The following is an 18,125-nucleotide window of genomic DNA, read 5'->3' on the forward strand; positions in this document are numbered from 1 at the left end:
CCATTAGCATCTTGGCAGATGCAAATATATATTTTAGCCACAAAATACTGAAGATACTTGTTTCCAAAATCTAGATGCCTGTTCGTACTCCTGTGTGATTACTGTAGTAACTGAGGCCAGGTTGAGGCTAACTAAAACTGTGAGCCAACATTTTAAAACATGGATGCCTAAAATTAGGTTCCTAAATTCATATCTGACTATTTAAATGAAAGTGGCTTAACTTTCAAAATGAGGCGCCTCCTCAGCTCCCATTGAAGTTAATGGGAGTTCAGCCCCCTGAAAATCAGGCCACTTATTTGGGTGCCTCAATAAGGATTTAGGTCTTAATTTTAGGCAACCAAGTGTGAAAATGGTGGCCTCAGACAATAAGTATTTTTTTTTAAATGGAGTTTAATCGTTTTATTAATGCTATTATAAAAGGAGGTATTCTAGGGAGTGGCATAATGATACGCTTGGTGAACAAGTTTTATATACCTGGTGTGAGATCCTAGCCCTATTGAAATCAATAGTAAAACTCAGTGGGGTCAGAATTTTACTCTGTGTGTGTGTGTGTTCATAGAACAATAGTTGAAGCTCTCTTTAGCCAACAAGATATATCCAAATCACTTAATAATGCTAAGTGGCAGCTTTCTAAATTATCACAATAAAGACACCTTCATCTTGACATTTGAGGCACAACTCTAAGGGTACATGTACACTGCAGCCAGGGGTGCAATTTGCAGCTCACATAGACATACCTGTGCTAGCTGTCCTCTAGCTAGATCCAGTGCTTAATTTGTGCCAGGACTTGTCAGTCTTGGCAGTTCATAGCCACTGCACATCTGGGCTTGCTGCATCAGTTATGAAAGTAAAAAAAATTGCTTGAGCCCTGGCACCTGATTACTTGAGTCCAGCACCTCTTTCATTACCAATTATGCACTGGCTAGGGATGCTGTGATGTGGGCTTCAGTGCAGGCTACCAATGGAAGTACCTAATCTAGGAGGGTTGGGGGGGGGTCAGGCAGGCTTGTGCAGCCTGTACTGAAGGCTGCACTGTCATGTCCTCACTGCTACAACTAGCTCCAGTATGTCTACTCGAACTGCAAATCACAACTCCGGCTGCAATGTAGAGGTGCCCTGGAACAGTCGATACAGGGCTTTGTAGGAACTAAGAATCCAAACCAAAACAAGTGACGTGCCATGAAGATTCAGAAGCGCCCAATTCCTCTGAGCTGCTGCAGGTAATTTCTGAGCTGCTGCAGGTAATTTCTGAGCTGCTGCAGAGGCTTTTGCCACCACAGTCTATATTCCTACGTGTCTAATAATTCTCAAGCTGTGGTTTCAGAATGATAATTAACGCTTTACATTCCTGGCATCTGTGGCCGGGGTAGCAATGCTTAAGTAGTGAGAGGAATTAGCAGATGGGTGAACGTCACAGAAAAGACGTATTGGCCAAAGAACAGAGTGGCAACTCCGTAGTGTGCTGCCCAGCATGCGGTGGGAAGAAGTTTTATGTCATGTCAGAGGGGAAGAAATAGCAGAAAGGCAAAGGCTTGAGAGAAGTGGTGGCCCGGAGGCCTAGTTGTACTGCGGCAGAAGCTTGAAAAGGCTATAGAGCTACAGGTGTGATGGAACACAGAGCCAGCCTTCAGAGCATTACCACTCCAGAAGCACTGAAACCCTTTGATGTTTCAGCAGCTCTTGACACACCACTAAAGTGCTGCCTTAGAACCGAAAGGTTAAACCATGTGATTAGCAACCTAGCATTTATAAATCTGTGCTGGCGCTGCTATGCTGATTTTCTGTAGACTTCTCAGTCTCCCCTCGTTTGCAACCTGCGCAATCTGCGGGCAAGGAATTGGGATGATAACACAATGCCCCTTTGAAAGACGAAACAAGAAAATTACTCTTAACATCTTTACTTCTCATTTCTTAAGTGCTGACAATGGACAGGACACAAATCTCAGGAGAGCCCCTGTCCCAGAGAACTTATACACAGGGAGAGTACAAAGGAAAGCATCATTTTAGATCAAATACATTGCTTTGCAACATGAAGGCAAGAGACAGAGCTTTTTATAAATGAATATCTGACTTCTTTAAAACACATCAAACACTGCCTAAAACTGAGTAAATCCCCAGTGAAAAGAAGTTCATGGTTTCTTTGTCTCCATGATTTTCTGTTGCCCCTCCTCCTGATAATGACTATTATTACTGCAGTAGCACCAAGTGGCTCTACCTCATTGTACAAACCCAGATCAAGGTACATATGTCATGAGTTATACTGGGTCCACATGCTATCAATAATCACCCTTTTTTGGCCACTCTCCTACCGTTCACCTAAGTGCATGGTTGGACCGTTGCAAACATGGAAATCAAAAACCACTCAGGACACTCTTTCTTTTCAAGTCTTCGTGCTCTCCTTTTTGCTACACTTGTTTCCCTACAGCAGCATTTATTTGCTGATTCACTTTCCAAAGCAGGTCTCCCTCATGACCCTGCTTGGGTTGGAAGAAGGTTGAGCTTTTCCTAACTTTTTTTTTCTTTTTAATTTCTCAATCTAACCATTCCCATTGCACTTTCAAATGGGGGCTTTGCCTGCACATATAAGAAGGAGCTCCTTTATTATCTTGTGCTAAAACTGACTTGCAGATCACTCACCATGGAGGGCAGGGTAGTGATAGGGTTGTAAGCTACTTTCCACTCACTCTTGGGGAAACAGCAAATCCTTCGGAAAGTTCCCAGGAAATGGTGAAAAGAGTTCAGATTTACCCTTTGGTCTCCCATGGTCCTGCCTGAGTTTGTGTAACAGCTTTACATACACTGGCTAATGTAGCATTATGTGGGTTTCAGAGAACTGCATGCAGGCCACACCCTCAAAAAGGGTGGACCAGTGTTTTGTTAATCCAGGGCAAACATGGACCATCTTGGAAGGATGTGGTGAGCAGCATTGTATGAGCCTTTCCCAGTACACTGCTGCAAGCACGCCAGCAGTGCACAAAGGGGAAGGAGAAGCAGCGGGGAGAGACATGGCTGAGCATGGCTTCCTCTAGCACTACTGCCTTTGGTAAACGCAGCGCCCAGAAGTCACTCAGCGGCAGCCCAGGAGACAGTGGGTGGAAGAGTCTGGCATGGAAAAAGCATTGTTCCTCGCAAAGCTGACAGTTGGGCATGAGGAAGAGAGTTCACGCGGAAGGAAGAAAGTTTGTGGGGGAGAATGTTTAGGAGGCAAGAGAAAGCTTAGCATAGGATGGCAGGCCTGGCCAAACTGGACATGCAGATGGCAAACCTGGTCTCACTCTGACTGCAGTAAGGAAAGCTTGGTCACACTAGGAATGCTGGCCTCGCTAGCTTTTAAAATTTGAAACCATAAATTTTATTTATAGATCTACAAGTTTTTCTACCCTCACTGTCAGTAGGTTACTGCTTCTGAGGACAGGATAAAAAGCAGGAAGACGATCTTAAATTAAGCCCAAAGGAAGACCAGGCATGTTGGGCCAGAGGGGGTTGGCAGGGCATTTCTTCATTTACGTGGCAAATCACTGAACCATACTCAGAATTTGTGATGCAAGGTAAATGATCTGCAGACTGCGGTGAAAAGCTCAACAGTGCTTTCCAGAGTTTTCTGCACATTTCTCTCTGCCCACATTAAATTTGAGACAAAAAACTTTCCTCTGTAATTTTCCAGTGTCCCTATTCATACATCATCAAGTGCAATAAAGGGCATATTTAATGTGTACATACAGACCTGTACGTGTTACTTTTTATAAAACAAAAGGAGTATGTTGTAATCTTGTTACGCTTGTGTAGCTCTTGTTATTAAAGGTGTGTGTTGTTATGAGAGGAGATTACAAATAATCTCTTTACAATCACAATTATATCAACAAAAGCCAGCCAAGCCAATGTCAGTGCTGAAATGAGCCCTATTCTCTCTAATACTTAGACACCATGGCACCCCCTTTAAACAAACAGTTAATGAGAACATCTTGTTGTGCCTACATATTGAAGGGCATATGGTACATTTCAGCTTTACATTTGAATTTCCTTAATTTGTAGGTTGAACTTATTCCCTTACTGATACATTAGCAAGATTTTTTTAATTGTTCAGTTTTGGTTTTTTACAATTATCTTAAAGATAAAAGGGGGAAAAAAACCCACCCCAAAAACAAAACCAGTGCACACAGGGCCTCACTCAGTCACACGGAAGTGTGTGCAACAGTTCTTTCCATCACACTGTTATATAACAATCTCAGCATCCGTGTGTGATACATTATGTTTTTTCAGTCGAAATGTAGTATCTCAGATGACGTGCATTAGTCGGTTTGCTATGTTATGTTATACGCCATCTGGCCAGTCATTTAGGTTCAATACCTAGTGTCAGTGGAATTGTTTCTTATCAAGTGTTTCAGTGCGTTTACATCCTCGATTTGGTAAGACAGTCTGGAAAGTAATGATTGTGCATATGCAGTCTTTACTGTTTTTAAAGTCTGGGGTGGGCGGGGGTCTGTGCTTCCTCATGCCCAACCATACTGAAAGCAAGCAGGGAGGAGCAGAAGGAGGTTGGGGTGCTGACCTCTGCTCCACGCTCCTCAAATCCCTCGTAGTTAACAGAAAACCCTCTGTTCACTCCTCCACCTTCTGCATGATCATGGATCTGGGTTGGACATCCTGGAGTTAGAGGTTGAGGATAGGACCAAGAAGCAGCTGCTGTTCATAGAGCGTCCCCCTCGTAATCCCCTAGTTATCTATGGGCAAGTTAATGCTTCTCTTAATTTCTTTGTGCTGCATTGCTGTCAAATTCTCTACTCATGTAAATTGGTGGTGTTCCATTGACCAGTAGAGCTGTGCCAATCTGTAGCAGAGAGTTGGCTCTGAGACAGGATATTGGACATACATGTGGGTGGGAAGAGCCAAAACTTGACAATGGTGAGGCTAGTGATGTGGAGAGACCATGACCTATCTTGCTGACTAATACTGTCTCCCATCTGCCTATCGATAACCATCTGTTATATCTTGTCTTATACTTAGCTGGTAAGCTTTGTGGAGCAGGGACCATCTTTTCTGTGTTTGGACAGCACCTGGCACAGTGGGGTCCTGGTCCACGAGTAGGGCTCCTAGACACTAGGGGAGGTCTTCAAAGAACTGTGCTGCCTGGGAGAAGCTGTGGGCCTAGTGCGTCTTTGCCCTGGGGATCTGGGGACCTTGGCAATCTCTTTCCACCTGTCATCATCTGCAACTCGCTAATTCCCTCTGTCCTGAGTGAAGCATTAGTCAGAAAATCCATCAAGTGAAACTCCTAGAGTTTCCTAGGTTCGGTCACTGTCATGGATTTTAGCTCTGGGGGATATGAGAGGGACCTATGTCTGGAGTTTGGACTATATGAAAAGTACCTTTGTTCCAAGTACCAAAGCACAAGTACCAGTCAGCATTAGTGCCTGCAAAATTGCACAATTGAATAAGAATGTTTCAACATTTTTGCTAATAAACCAAAAATGTAACTGTAGCTACAAGAAATGTGTTATTTTGCTTCCTCAAAGAAACCACTCATGTAATTATTAGAAATTGTCTCTAGTCTCAGGCTGAAAACAGGTCTTCCTTCATTTTGAGGTTATAAATCACTAAAAACTAGATTATGGCGGCAATACTGACTATCCCTTAGTTAGGTCTGCTGTGTACGTATCTAGAATGTATTTTTATTATTGCTACGTTTGTTATTTATTATTTTTATTACATTTGCCCCCAACTGAGATTGGGTCCCCATTGTGCTTGGTGTTATATAGACACATACTAAGAGACAGTCCCTGCCCTAAAGAGCTTACAGTCTAAATGTAAGGACAGAGGACTGGAGTGGAGCCAGAGGCTAAGACAGAGGACTGGAGTGGAGCCAGAGGCATAGCGAAATGTTCAATGTCACATAACAGGAGAGTGGCCTAGACAGTAACAGAAGCACCCCGGTCTCCTGACTCCTAATTTGGGGCACTATCCCTGGACCACACTATCCGTCACGTGTAATAATACCATTTAAATATCTACTATGTCCTTCCTCAGAACAATATTATTGTTAGCAGGGAGATGGATCTAGTAGGTCTTTCCCACTTCTAACTATACTACCATCATTATGCAGCCCAACACACCCCTATATATGTAAATATATGTAATCTGTACTGCACCTATCATAAAAAGTCCCTCTTCTTCCTTTCCCCTTCTTCACAGGAAGAACGTCGTGTGATGTATGTGGGTAAAATCAGAGCTAATACGACCCGAACAGAACTAAGGGACCGGTTTGAAGTTTTTGGTGAAATTGAGGAGTGTACAGTACATCTGCGGGATGATGGGTAAGAACTTTCAAGGCTATTTCTTGTTTAGAAGCTGCCCTATATAAAAAAAAAAAGTATGACAGCAAGATCACTGGTAGGGGCGTTACCAGTGTAAGTGCCGTGACAGATGACATGCTGAGTTCAAAACCTTATTTATTTTCTTTCAGCCTTATTTATTAATGTTGCTAGTTGAGATTTCCTGTCCCAGAAATAAGTATTTAGCTGCATGACAGGACAATCATGCTGAAAAATGGATGCAGTAGCTTTGACATTTGCACTACAGTAGCACCAGTATGTTCCTGCTTTCAGGAAAGGGTTACATTGATGTGCATTAACGCTTTTTAACTTTTCTTCCCAATTGTATTTTTCAATTACAGAGACAGCTATGGTTTCATCACCTACCGCTACACTTGTGATGCGTTTGCTGCTCTCGAAAATGGATACACTTTACGCAGGTCAAATGAACCTGACTTTGAGTTGTACTTTTGTGGACGCAAGCAATTTTGCAAGTCTAACTATGCAGACCTAGGTAAGTATTTTGCTGTACATGAAATGTGAGTACTTGATATAGAGATCAAAATGAAACACATAATCCAGGGCTATCCAGAGTTTGGTTTTTATTCATAGCTATTGTATTGAAGTTACTGTTTTTTTAAAAGGCAAATGGTTTCTGCTTGTTTGGCGAAAACAAGTTTAAAAACTACAACTTTGTCTAATGGCTGAGTGGCAGGCTTTCATAGAGTTTATGTACCATTCATTTGCAATTTATCTATATCGGTATGGAAATCAATGGACCCTCTGGTGAAAATATTGCCTTGGCAAAATGACAGTACTCTGGAAACTTTCTGCATGCATTATTATTCTCTGTAATGTAATAACTTCTTGGTGCTGATACCGGATGTATTTATATGATCCATAAATAGAGGTAATGGTAGAGTCCCCACCAAAATAAACTTCATCATGATTTTTGCCCTTTCATATGTTTAGGTGCTAGTTAGGTAGAACCAGCTGGAGACAAGAACTACAGTCTCATAGGCTATGTTTACACTATAATAAAACACCCATGGCTGGCCCATGTCAGCTAACTTGGGCTCATGGGGCTACAAAATTGCAGTGTAGACATTTGGGCTTGTGCTGGAGCCAGGGAATCCCAGACTGCAGCCCAAGCCCAAACATCTATACTGCAGTATTATAGCCCCTCAGCCTAAGCCCCACGAGCCCAAATCAGCTGACCCAGGCCAGCTATGGGTGTTGTACTGTGGCATAGACATGCCCATAGATTTTAAAGCCGGAAAGGATCATTATGATCATCCACTCTGACCCCTTCCATAACACAGGCCATAGATTTCACCCGATGATTCCTGCATTGAGCCCAAGTTTGTAACGGAACTAGAGCATCTCTTTTACAAAGACATCCAATCTTGAATTAAGGACTCCAATTGATGGAGAATTTACCCCCTCCCTTGGCGTTCACTGTTCCAGTGATTGTCTCCTAATTGCAAGCACTTACGGCTAAATTGTCACGGCCCTTCATGATAGTGGAGCATGCTGGGTGTAAGACCTCAGCTTACTCCCCTGTTCAGACTGTGACTCAGGTCTTGGCCAAGAGAGCAGGAGGTGCTCATCCAGTGCTGCTTCTTGCAGGCAAGACTGTTTGAAGTGTGTGTGCAGGTGTCATAAATATAAAGGGAAGGGTAAACCCCTTTGAAATCCCTCCTGGCCAGGGGAAAGCTCCTCTCACCTGTAAAGGGTTAAGAAGCTAAAGGTAACCTTGCTGGCACCTGACCAACATGACCAATGAGGAGACAAGATACTTTCAAAAGCTGGGAGGAGGGAGAGAAACAAAGGGTCTGTGTGTCTGTCTATATGCTGGTTTCTGCCGGGGATAGACCAGGAATGGAGTCTTAGAACTTTTAGTAAGTAATCTAGCTAGGTATGTGTTAGATTATGATTTCTTTAAATGGCTGAGAAAAGAATTGTGCTGAATAGAATAACTATTTCTGTCTGTGTATCTTTTTTGTAACTTAAGGTTTTGCCTAGAGGGGTTCTCTATGTTTTTGAATCTAATTACCCTGTAAGATATCTACCATCCTGATTTTACAGAGGGGATTTCTTTATTTCTATTTACTTCTATTTTTTATTAAAAGTCTTCTTGTAAGAAAACTGAATGCTTTTTCATTGTTCTCAGATCCAAGGGTTTGGGTCTGTGGTCACCTATGCAAATTGGTGGGGCTTTTTACCAACATTTCCCAGGAAAGGGGGGGTGCAAGCGTTGGGAGGATTGTTCATTGTTCTTAAGATCCAAGGGTCTGGGTCTGTAGTCACCTAGGCAAATTGGTGAGGCTTTTTACCAAACCTTGTCCAGGAAGTGGGGTGCAAGGTTTTGGGAAGTATTTTGGGGGGAAAGACGCGTCCAAACAGCTCTTCCCCAGTAACCAGTATTAGTTTGGTGGTGGTAGCGGCCAATCCAAGGACGACGGGTAGAATATTTTGTACCTTGGGGAAGTTTTGACCTAAGCTGGTAAAGATAAGCTTAGGAGGTTTTTCATGCAGGTCCCCACATCTGTACCCTAGAGTTCAGAGTGGGGGAGGAACCTTGACAGCAGGTGTTAGAATTTTTACAGTATGCGTGCAGGTGTTTGTGTGTGCACATGCAGAGGCCATATAGATCCACCTGAAAACTGGCTAAATATGTTATCATGCATACATACATCATACATACGTCCTATTTTAATGACCTTTTAAAATGCAGATTATTCACTAAATATTAAACCTTAGCTAGTACCTGTCTAAATAGAATGCGGGTATAGCAGATATTCTTTTCTGAATAAAATACCAAGGGAAATGTTATTACAGTACCTTCATTAATTGGTTATTGTGTTTTTATGAATTAATGACAACAATCATTAAAATCTCTGCATAACCCCGTAACATGGGGCTAATGAAATCTTGTATGCGCTGCCCTTGGCTTTGTGTGAAGCAAGAAGTGAATACAAATATATTTTTTTCTAACCAGTTGATGTCTTCTCAGAGTAAATGATAAAAGTGATATGCATTGTTCACAATGAATATGCTATAATTCACTTCACTTGCTAAATAGATAGTGTAAAGCTGGGAAAAGGCAGCTGACTGCTGAAGAGATATGGGACTGATGATGAAAATATAAAAGGTGGCAAGTCATTTGTTCAAATGTTGGCTGATAAAAACAGCAAAGACAGATTGAAGTCTTGACTTGGTTTGACATATCTTCTGCAGTGATGAAGCCAGGGGTGTATCTGGTATCTCAATACATCTGGGCTTAAAATAAGCTTCCTGACGGGGACCCTCTTGAACATTATTCATCATTGGCTTGTGGACCCTTCAAGATCTTTCTATATTGAGTGGGATCCTCAAAGTATTTCTAAGCTGAACACCTTTGCTTTGTACTACTGACAGCCTGTGCCTCTCTCCATTTCAGATTGCCCTCTCTGAATTTCACAGGCTGTGTGTCAGACATAGGGAAATGATGGAGTGAACTTTTAACTTCATGAGTCCATACAAGGGCAGATGCAATTAATCAGCAGTGTGTTGAACATCTGATCTAAAGAACAACAGCAGCAAAAATACTAGGAGCTCCCTTTGAAGTGGTCAGAACTTTAGTATTGCTACGATGAGGCCTAATCTCAAAGTCAAAAGAACGTGTATTGTGCATTGTGTATTCAACACAAACACATCTCATGATTCAACCTCAGGTGTTAAGAATGACTATCATATATGTAGTGTAGCACAAACACAAGAACCAGGATTAGTGATGTGTCTGAAATGAAATGCCTGCAACCTCATCAATGTACTATGTTCCCACTTCTGCAAACATATTATTACATGAACAACTTTTCCTACAAGAGAGTGGCCTCACTGAATTCACATGACTAGAGTCACATGTTTGAGTGATTACACAGTCTTGGGCACAAGGGGTTGGTTACTTCCAAAACACAAACTTAATATTTGTTTAATCACTGTAATCTGGACCGTTGAACAGCTGTGTCCCCTTAACTCTCTAGCCTAGGGTGCCTTTTACACTGTTTTGTTGTCAGAACATCCACTCACACAGCCTTCAGCATGCAGATACACTCACAGCTAAATACATGAGCACTTTGAGCAGTCACTCATGAATTACATACAGGGTAACACCCGCAAATTCTTAGTCCCAGCCTTTTTCCCCCAGAAATGTGCTTCTTGTACTGTTCAGTTCTCTTCTGAATAGTACAAGCTCTTAGGAAGTCTGTCATTTCATCAAAGGAAAATGATAATGCACCAGTCTTGTTATCCCAAATGGAGTTTTCCATACATTTTAATCCAAACACACTTGTTAAGATAAAACAATAAAATACATTTATTAACTATATAAAATAGATTTTAAGTGATTACAAGGGATGATACATAAAAGTCAGAATTGGTTACAAAAGAAAATAAAAGTGTAAATCGCAAGCTAGTACTTAACTTAAGCTAAGAGAACTTAAAAGCAAAAGGTTTTGCCTCACCATACGCTGGGTGGATCTCCTTTCAGCCTGGCACCCTTCCCTCTTAGTTCAGTTCTTTGCAAGCCGTTGATGTCATGAGCAGAGATGAAGAAGAGAAGCCTGAACTGTCCCTATGATGAATTATAAATTTCTTCTTTACACCTTCCTGTTGCTGGAGAATGGCTGCTTGAGCAGGTGATAGTTTTTTAACACCTGACTGTGGTGTCAGTGTCTCTTTGTCTCTGAAAAACTGGTTTGGGCCTGCTTTTTTTTAAAACTTGGAGCATGTTACAGCAAGGATATATAGTAGAAACTTATAGCTTCACATATAATGTTGATACACATATTTTACCAGGACAATAATGTTCAGAAGTTTATGACATTTCAGACAATACCTCAATGTTGGCTAAAATGTATCAGAGTCTTGGAAAAGTGGTGAACATAATAGTATAGACTAGCAGTTCTCAAACTATGGGGCAGGCCTCCAAAGGGAGGTGTGGGAATGGGTCAAGATATGTGTGAGCTGTGTACTTTTTTTTTTCTTTTTAGGACTTCTGGCTGTCAGCTCTGGGTGGCTCGTGCAGAAGGGCTGGGCATACCCAGGAGGCAGGGTTAAAAGGGACAGCAGGGGTCCCACCAACCTGGGGCTGACAGCAGAATCCTGTCACCTGGGCTCAGGCTCTCCTTCCTTCCCCACTCAATCCCTCACCTGGGGGCTGTGGGCCTCAGGCTTTCCTTCCACACTAAGTTTGCTGTGAAAAATGATTGACAAATATCACTTTTCACGTTGCCTCCCTTACCTCTGCACTGCTGCACCCTTACTTCTAAGACTGCTGTAGAAAGTGATATCGACAAATATCACTTTTCACATTGCCACTCTTACTTCTGCGCTGCTGCTGGCCCAATGCTGCCTTCAGAGCTGGGTGCCTGGCCAGCAGCCACTGCCCTCCACTCTGCCTTCAGAGCTGGGTACTTGGGGGGAAGACCATAAACATCTACAGACCCAAAGAATCAAACTGATCAAATCAGTCTGAGAACCATATTATTATTTATCATTTGTATTACAGTAGCATCTAGAGACCCCAACTGAGAGTCTCTAGCTGCCAGATGCTGGGACTGCATGACAGGGAATGGATCACTCAATGATTTCCCTGTAATGTTAATTCCCTCTGTAACACCTGTCATTGGCCACGGGAGACAGGACACTGGGTTAGATGGACCTTTGGTCTGACCTCGTATGGCCGTTCTTATGTTCTGTACAAAGCAATAGTCCCTGCCCTAAAGCGCTGACAGTCTAAATACACAAAATAAACAAAGGGTGAGAGAGAAAAAAATACAGGAAGGTGAAGTGACTTGTCACCCAGCAGGACAGTTGCCAAGTCAGAAATAGAACCCGGAGCTCCTGGGTCCTAGTTCATTTTTCTATCCACTGCCTCTCTGCAGAGCCCTTTAATCCATGATTTTAACCTGCCTTTCTTCAAGCTATGATTTTATTAGAAAGCCCCTTTCTTACACAAAGCTTCTCCACTACCCAAAGTCTTGGTTCTAGCACCCTGTCATAATTCCGGTGCATGTGAATTTGCTCATTGATGCCTTGTTGTTTCCATAATGTTAGTGATTCAAACTGGTTTGAAGAACAAACTGGAAGCCTTAGGGTGTATTATTGTATGTGTGGGAACGGAGGGGAGGGAAGTGTCAATGAAATTTGCGAGACCTCTTAGCTCATCTCTGCATCTCTTGGTTTCAGACTCAAACTCAGATGATTTTGATCCTGCTTCCACTAAGAGCAAATATGACTCCATGGATTTTGATAGTTTACTTAAAGAGGCACAGCGAAGCCTGCGTAGGTAACATGCATCACAACTGAGGATAATGGAGGGATGGCGAATACCTCACGGACATCATGTCCTTCAATAATGGACAATTTAGAAGTCATACTTAGGAATTTCTCCTACTTTACACTCTCTGTACAAAAACATGGTTTACATGAACACAGCTGCTTGAAGAGTGAAGAGGCAAAATGGATATCCAGGAAGCACATGTATCTCCATGGGTGTCAGCTTTACTTTCCTGGGGTGATTGGCGGTGGGGGGGGGGTTCTGATGTTCATAGAGAGTGCAAGTGCAAACCCCTTGAAATGGCAGCAGTTCCACAGAGTTACACTTAAAATGTAGAACTTCAAAATGTGTACATATCACATTTTAACAAAACAAAAATCAGATTGATAACTACAGTTGCTGATGTCTGGGAATCAGACACTGCATTTCTTTAAAAAGGCGCTTTTTCCCACAACACAATGGTAATATGGCAGTCCAGAAGAAACCACAGGTCCTAGAAGCTGACTGTCCTTTTATTTTGTTTTTCTGATGGAGGAGAAATCGAAAGGCTAAACCTTCCCTAACATTTTGAAGTTTCATCTTTTAATTCTGACACCCATGTAAATTTCCAAACTGTTGATCTTCCACAATGAAATTTTCAAAGCCTTGTTAATGGTCAAATGTGCAGCTTGTTCAGCAATTTTATTCTGATGAGCGGACATGGTGTTGTATTACTAACGAGAGTAGAGTATAACTGTCTGGTGGGGGGGCGATGTGTACAGATAGCTTATTTGCTACATTCTCTAATGTAGCTGAATATTTACAAATATGAAATGGGAGTATTTTTATTTTGTGTACATACTGTATGACAATGTTCTTTTTTGGTTACAGCTATGCACTGTAAATGCAGCCTTCTTTTCAAAAACTGCTAAATTTTTCTTAATCAAGAATATTCAAATGTAATTATATGAGGTGAAACAATTATTGTACACTAACATATTTAGAAAGCTGAACTTATGCTTATATATATTTGATTGTAACAAAAAAGAGAAAAGTGTGTGAGAGTGTGTGTGTGTGTGAGTGCGTGTGTGTTGAGTGCAAAAATATCAATGCTTTACACACATTCGTCCCTTCTTTGGTGACCTTATCTAAGAATTTTGTCAAGAACTATCCAAACCCAAAAGGTATTAACCACTTCTGCAATATTTTCCACATTTTTCTCATAGTTTGTTTTTCTTTTGCAGTTTTATACACTGAATTTGTTAGCGGAATGAAATTTTCTCATCTAAAATTTTCTAGGAGATATCATAATTTTATGTAAAATCTCTTAAATGGGTAATCATTAAGAAATGTTTTTATTTTATGTATCAACAGTAGTTTTGGAACTAGAAGTCAAAAATCTTTTTAAAATGTTGTTTTGTTTTAATTTTTGTGATTTTAAAAAATGCTGAGGTACTACGCACGGTATGATTTTTACAATAATTATGTGTGTCTAAGCACTGTTCTTGAAGCCAGTAATCTTTTCATTGGCAGAGCTTGATGATATTTATCTATATTTTTTACAGTTATGCATCCTGTATAAATACCAATCCTTCGTTCCTTTGTTTACTAAAGAGACCTATTTATCAGTTGCAATTAACATATTTATTATAAATTATGAGACGACTAAAATAATGAAAAGGCCAGTGGAAATTTTATACCTAGGATGCATGACACTTGTCAGGTTGGAATAAGTGCTTCATTTGGAAAATTCAGCTTTTGCAGGAGCGGTGTTTTTTTTACTGTGCTCTAGCATGGCCTCAGATGTGCCCATGACATTGTTGATGAAATTGCTTCTGCTAACTTAAATAGAAACTTCAGGAAAAAAACTACCATTCTGAATATCAGGATTTCATCTGAACTTGGAGCTTCTAGACTGAATCAGTAAAGTTTGGAGTCCACTTGTAAGTTTATAGATTGGTATTCTATTACTGTTTGGCATTCATGACTTCTTTTAAAGATATGGCACACCTACCTATTTAATCTCCCTTCTCACCCCGACTCTTAGAAAACCGATTTCACCCCCAAGCCAATGCAGCTGATTTTGATAGCTGCATTCATTTTATCACCAGCATATTGTGTTCTGAGAGATTCCACGTCTGTCTTGTTGGATGCTTGCTTGATTTTTTGGCTTCTTATTTCTAAGTAGATAGATAGCAATAAAAAAAGAACTTTTTCACAGGTTCAGTGTTAATCTGCATAATTCTTGTCGTTGCTCTGTAGGTTAAAATGCAGGTATTTTAACTTTGATTGTGTGAATGCCAAACTAAAGTTTACAGTTTTCCTTTCTGGATTTTGAGTATCTTCTGTTGTAAAGAAAAGAATATTAAAAGCAATAAATTATTTTTTAGAAATCAATATTTAGTATATCATATTATGTGTTCAAGGACCAGATGCATTACCTATTTTGCCTTTAAATTTCTGTGATTAAATTTTAAATATGTTCTCTTTTGCCCTGGATTGCTGAGATGAACAAATTGTGTGCTTTATTGATGATTCTTCTTCTTCTTTTTTCCCCCCAAACAGACATTATGCCACAGCTCAATTTTTTTTCACTGGCCTGACAAATATTCTTCTCTTGAAGATGGCTTTCCTCCGTGGATTTACAGATTACATATGAAATTTACGTAGAAGTAGGATCTCTGAATAAAGCTATTTGTATCTTTTGTAGACACTGTGGTTAGCCCATCAAAATGTAAAGTTAGGGATTTTTTTTAAGAGAACATTTCAAATTAGCACATGTATCACATCATCACTAGAGGCAAACTGCAGTATAGAACTGTATGTCTTTTAGATGAAGATTGTACCGTTGCTTCCATGCTGTGGTAAGTACCACATCTGCAATACTGGTAACAGAACTGGTACTTAGGAACTATGGTCTTTTCTAGAGATGTAACAAAGTAATTCCTACATAACACAAATTGTTCTGAATCCAAACAGAAGGAGTCTAAAATTGAGGGGCGGTGGGAATCTCAATCTGTGTTAAACAACTCCGAACAACAGTTGGGTTGCCATTGCCGATAACAGCACGGAGAGAAAAGTTTGTGCTACTAGGGTATAATAGTTGGGTCAGCTGAAAAAAGCCTTCTTTTCATCTTGTTAGATGTAAGCTTACAGTAGGTAATGATTATGTGTCCTTTTTGATGGCTGTAATGAGAACTTCAATCACTGTAGTATAAGATCTGATCTATAAATGACCTAGAATAGCCATGTAATATAATGTGATGATTCTAAATTTGTACCTATATGACAGACATTTTCAATAATGTGAACCACTGATCTGATGGAGCTACTGTAAAATTTGTACAGTAGGTGAAAGTGTAAAGCTATTGGTTGGACTATGCTGAATAGGGAAAATGAACTATTAGTTTAGCCCTTGCTGGGCTATTTTCCACCTGCCAATTCTACATGTACTGTTGTGGTTTAATTCATTGTATGAAAATTCCTGTGATTTTTTTTAAAATGTGCTGTACACATCAGCCTCACTGAGCAAATAAAGGGAAACGAATGTTTCAAATCCATTTCTGTTTCTCTTATTTATCACAAGTGAATTAGTGGCCTATTTTCTAGCAGGACACGCATTGGGTTTCCTTTTAACCTCTATGTACGTTCGTAGCTGATTTCAAACAGTAGTACAACTTGCATCCTAGCTATTGTTCCTTGTTTTGAGCAGCGGGCCAAAACAGTGGGTTTACAAAAGAAATCCGCTAGGTGAAAAATTGCTCTTAGATTTTTTCACCTGATGTAACTAAGAGTCACTTTGAAAGATCAGCAGATGACTCATAGGAAATGCTGGAAAACTTTCAGTTTAGAAATTACTTAAGGAAGAGTTACTGGCTGTTGAGCAGTTGTAATGGGATACAGCCTTTCACTTCTAGGTCACACATTTGAATCTAGCTCAATTTGGTAAAAGGGGTTGACATTAATATTGGCTGATGGCCTCCGTCTACTGCCTAATGAATAACAAGCTTCTGTATCATGGAACACCATTCTGTTACAACTGGCACTCATTAGCATTGTTATATCAGTAGAGAGGCCAAAGTGTCAACAAGCATGGAGATTTGGGGCTCAAGCCCCCTTTGCAAATGGAAGATGTACACCTGCTGAGCCATTCACATTGGCTCAGGTAACACAGGTAACAACTGCAAAGTTCAGTACAAAGCCTACTGCAATGCAAAGTGCATGCCCCGCATGGTGATCTGGCAAACTACATTTTCAGCGTGAATGCACGGAAAAGGGGTGCAGGTGGAAGGGGAGAGAAATGAGTTTATCGGCTGCAGTTACACTGAGCCCTCATGCATGGTATATTAGTGAGTAGCTGGTGACCAGGAAAACCCCGTGCTATGCTGCTCTGCCAGCAATCTTCAAGGATGATTAGTAATAAAGCACCAGGCAGAATGGCCTTCTCAGTGGCTCATCTAGTGCATGATGCTAGCTTGAGATTTTAGTCACCCTCTCCTCCAGAATGAGCTGAGGCACATTGGCAAGGCAGCACGGGGACGGTTGCCAATACAATGCTAGAGATAGGCTGTAGATAAAGAGAGGACTATCTGCCTGAGAGGTTTCAGAAGCACTAAATTCACTTTAAAAACAATTCTGCTCACAGAGCATATTTCAGGTCTGTCAGCTCCTACCCAGTCCAAATTACAACTAGTTCCAAATCCTGCCATTCATTTTATCTTCTGTCTGCATGTGAGTGTGACAGACGTAAGTGCTTCCAACGCACCCAGTTTAAGGTGCCATCTTACACGGTTTCCGTAGTGAACCGACTTAAACTGCTTCTGCAACTGCTTTGTCTGTTGCAATGAAAGGAGATTCTAAATACGTACTGCTGCACTAAGAGGGAGGAAGAATGGATTTCTGCTGGGGCTATGCCAACCCCACAGTGTCCCCTGGACCCAGAACTTTGCAGGGAACGGCTATAGATATTATACAACATGGGATATTGATATTATAAGTGAGATTAATACATGCAGCAATATACAGGCATTTCATAGAGTCTAAGAACTAAATACACAGTTTTGCTCAAAATAGGTATTAGTCTTATAACAAGTGACCTAGTCTGGTCTCCAGCTACGAGGTTCTCCGTTCTTAGCTAATGCCTGCAGCCTGTCAGAAGCTGGCATCTGGCACGCCAGCATCACACTGGCATCTGGCACGCCAGCACAACAGCTGCAGAAGCAGTTCAAGCAGGGTCTGTTGGCCACCTGATGATGTCATTAGACTGCTCTTTGCTTTTGTCACTCTGGACAGTCTCGTCCCTGTGCTGACTGGCTGCTCATCCCAAACTGCTCTGTCGTCCCTTCCATTGGCTGGCTGGCTATGTAAGTCCCTCCTCACAAAACCCCACCCAAAGGGTTTAAAAGCAAACACTAACCAAACCAAAAACCATGGCATAGACATGAAGGTTGAAAAACCTGCACTCTGCTTATATATGATAGTCCTTTTCCTCTACCTTTTGCCTGTCTTGTCTATTT

At 41.1% G+C, this 18,125-nt stretch overlaps 1 protein-coding gene across 1 annotated transcript in view; it reads left to right on the top strand.

Moving 5' to 3' along the window:
- The window catches only part of PPARGC1A (PPARG coactivator 1 alpha), a 76,386-nt gene extending 63,743 nt beyond the window's left edge, over positions 1-12,643 (top strand). Inside the window, exons 11-13 of the mRNA XM_077814614.1 lie at positions 6,190-6,311; positions 6,671-6,822; positions 12,540-12,643. Of these exons, the coding sequence (XP_077670740.1) occupies positions 6,190-6,311; positions 6,671-6,822; positions 12,540-12,643 (378 nt within the window). The remainder of the gene's footprint in view (positions 1-6,189; positions 6,312-6,670; positions 6,823-12,539) is intronic.
- Positions 12,644-18,125: the final 5,482 nt, after the last annotated feature.

This window comes from Eretmochelys imbricata, chromosome 4, assembly GCF_965152235.1.
Source record: "Eretmochelys imbricata isolate rEreImb1 chromosome 4, rEreImb1.hap1, whole genome shotgun sequence".
Lineage (NCBI taxonomy): Eukaryota > Metazoa > Chordata > Testudines > Cheloniidae > Eretmochelys > Eretmochelys imbricata.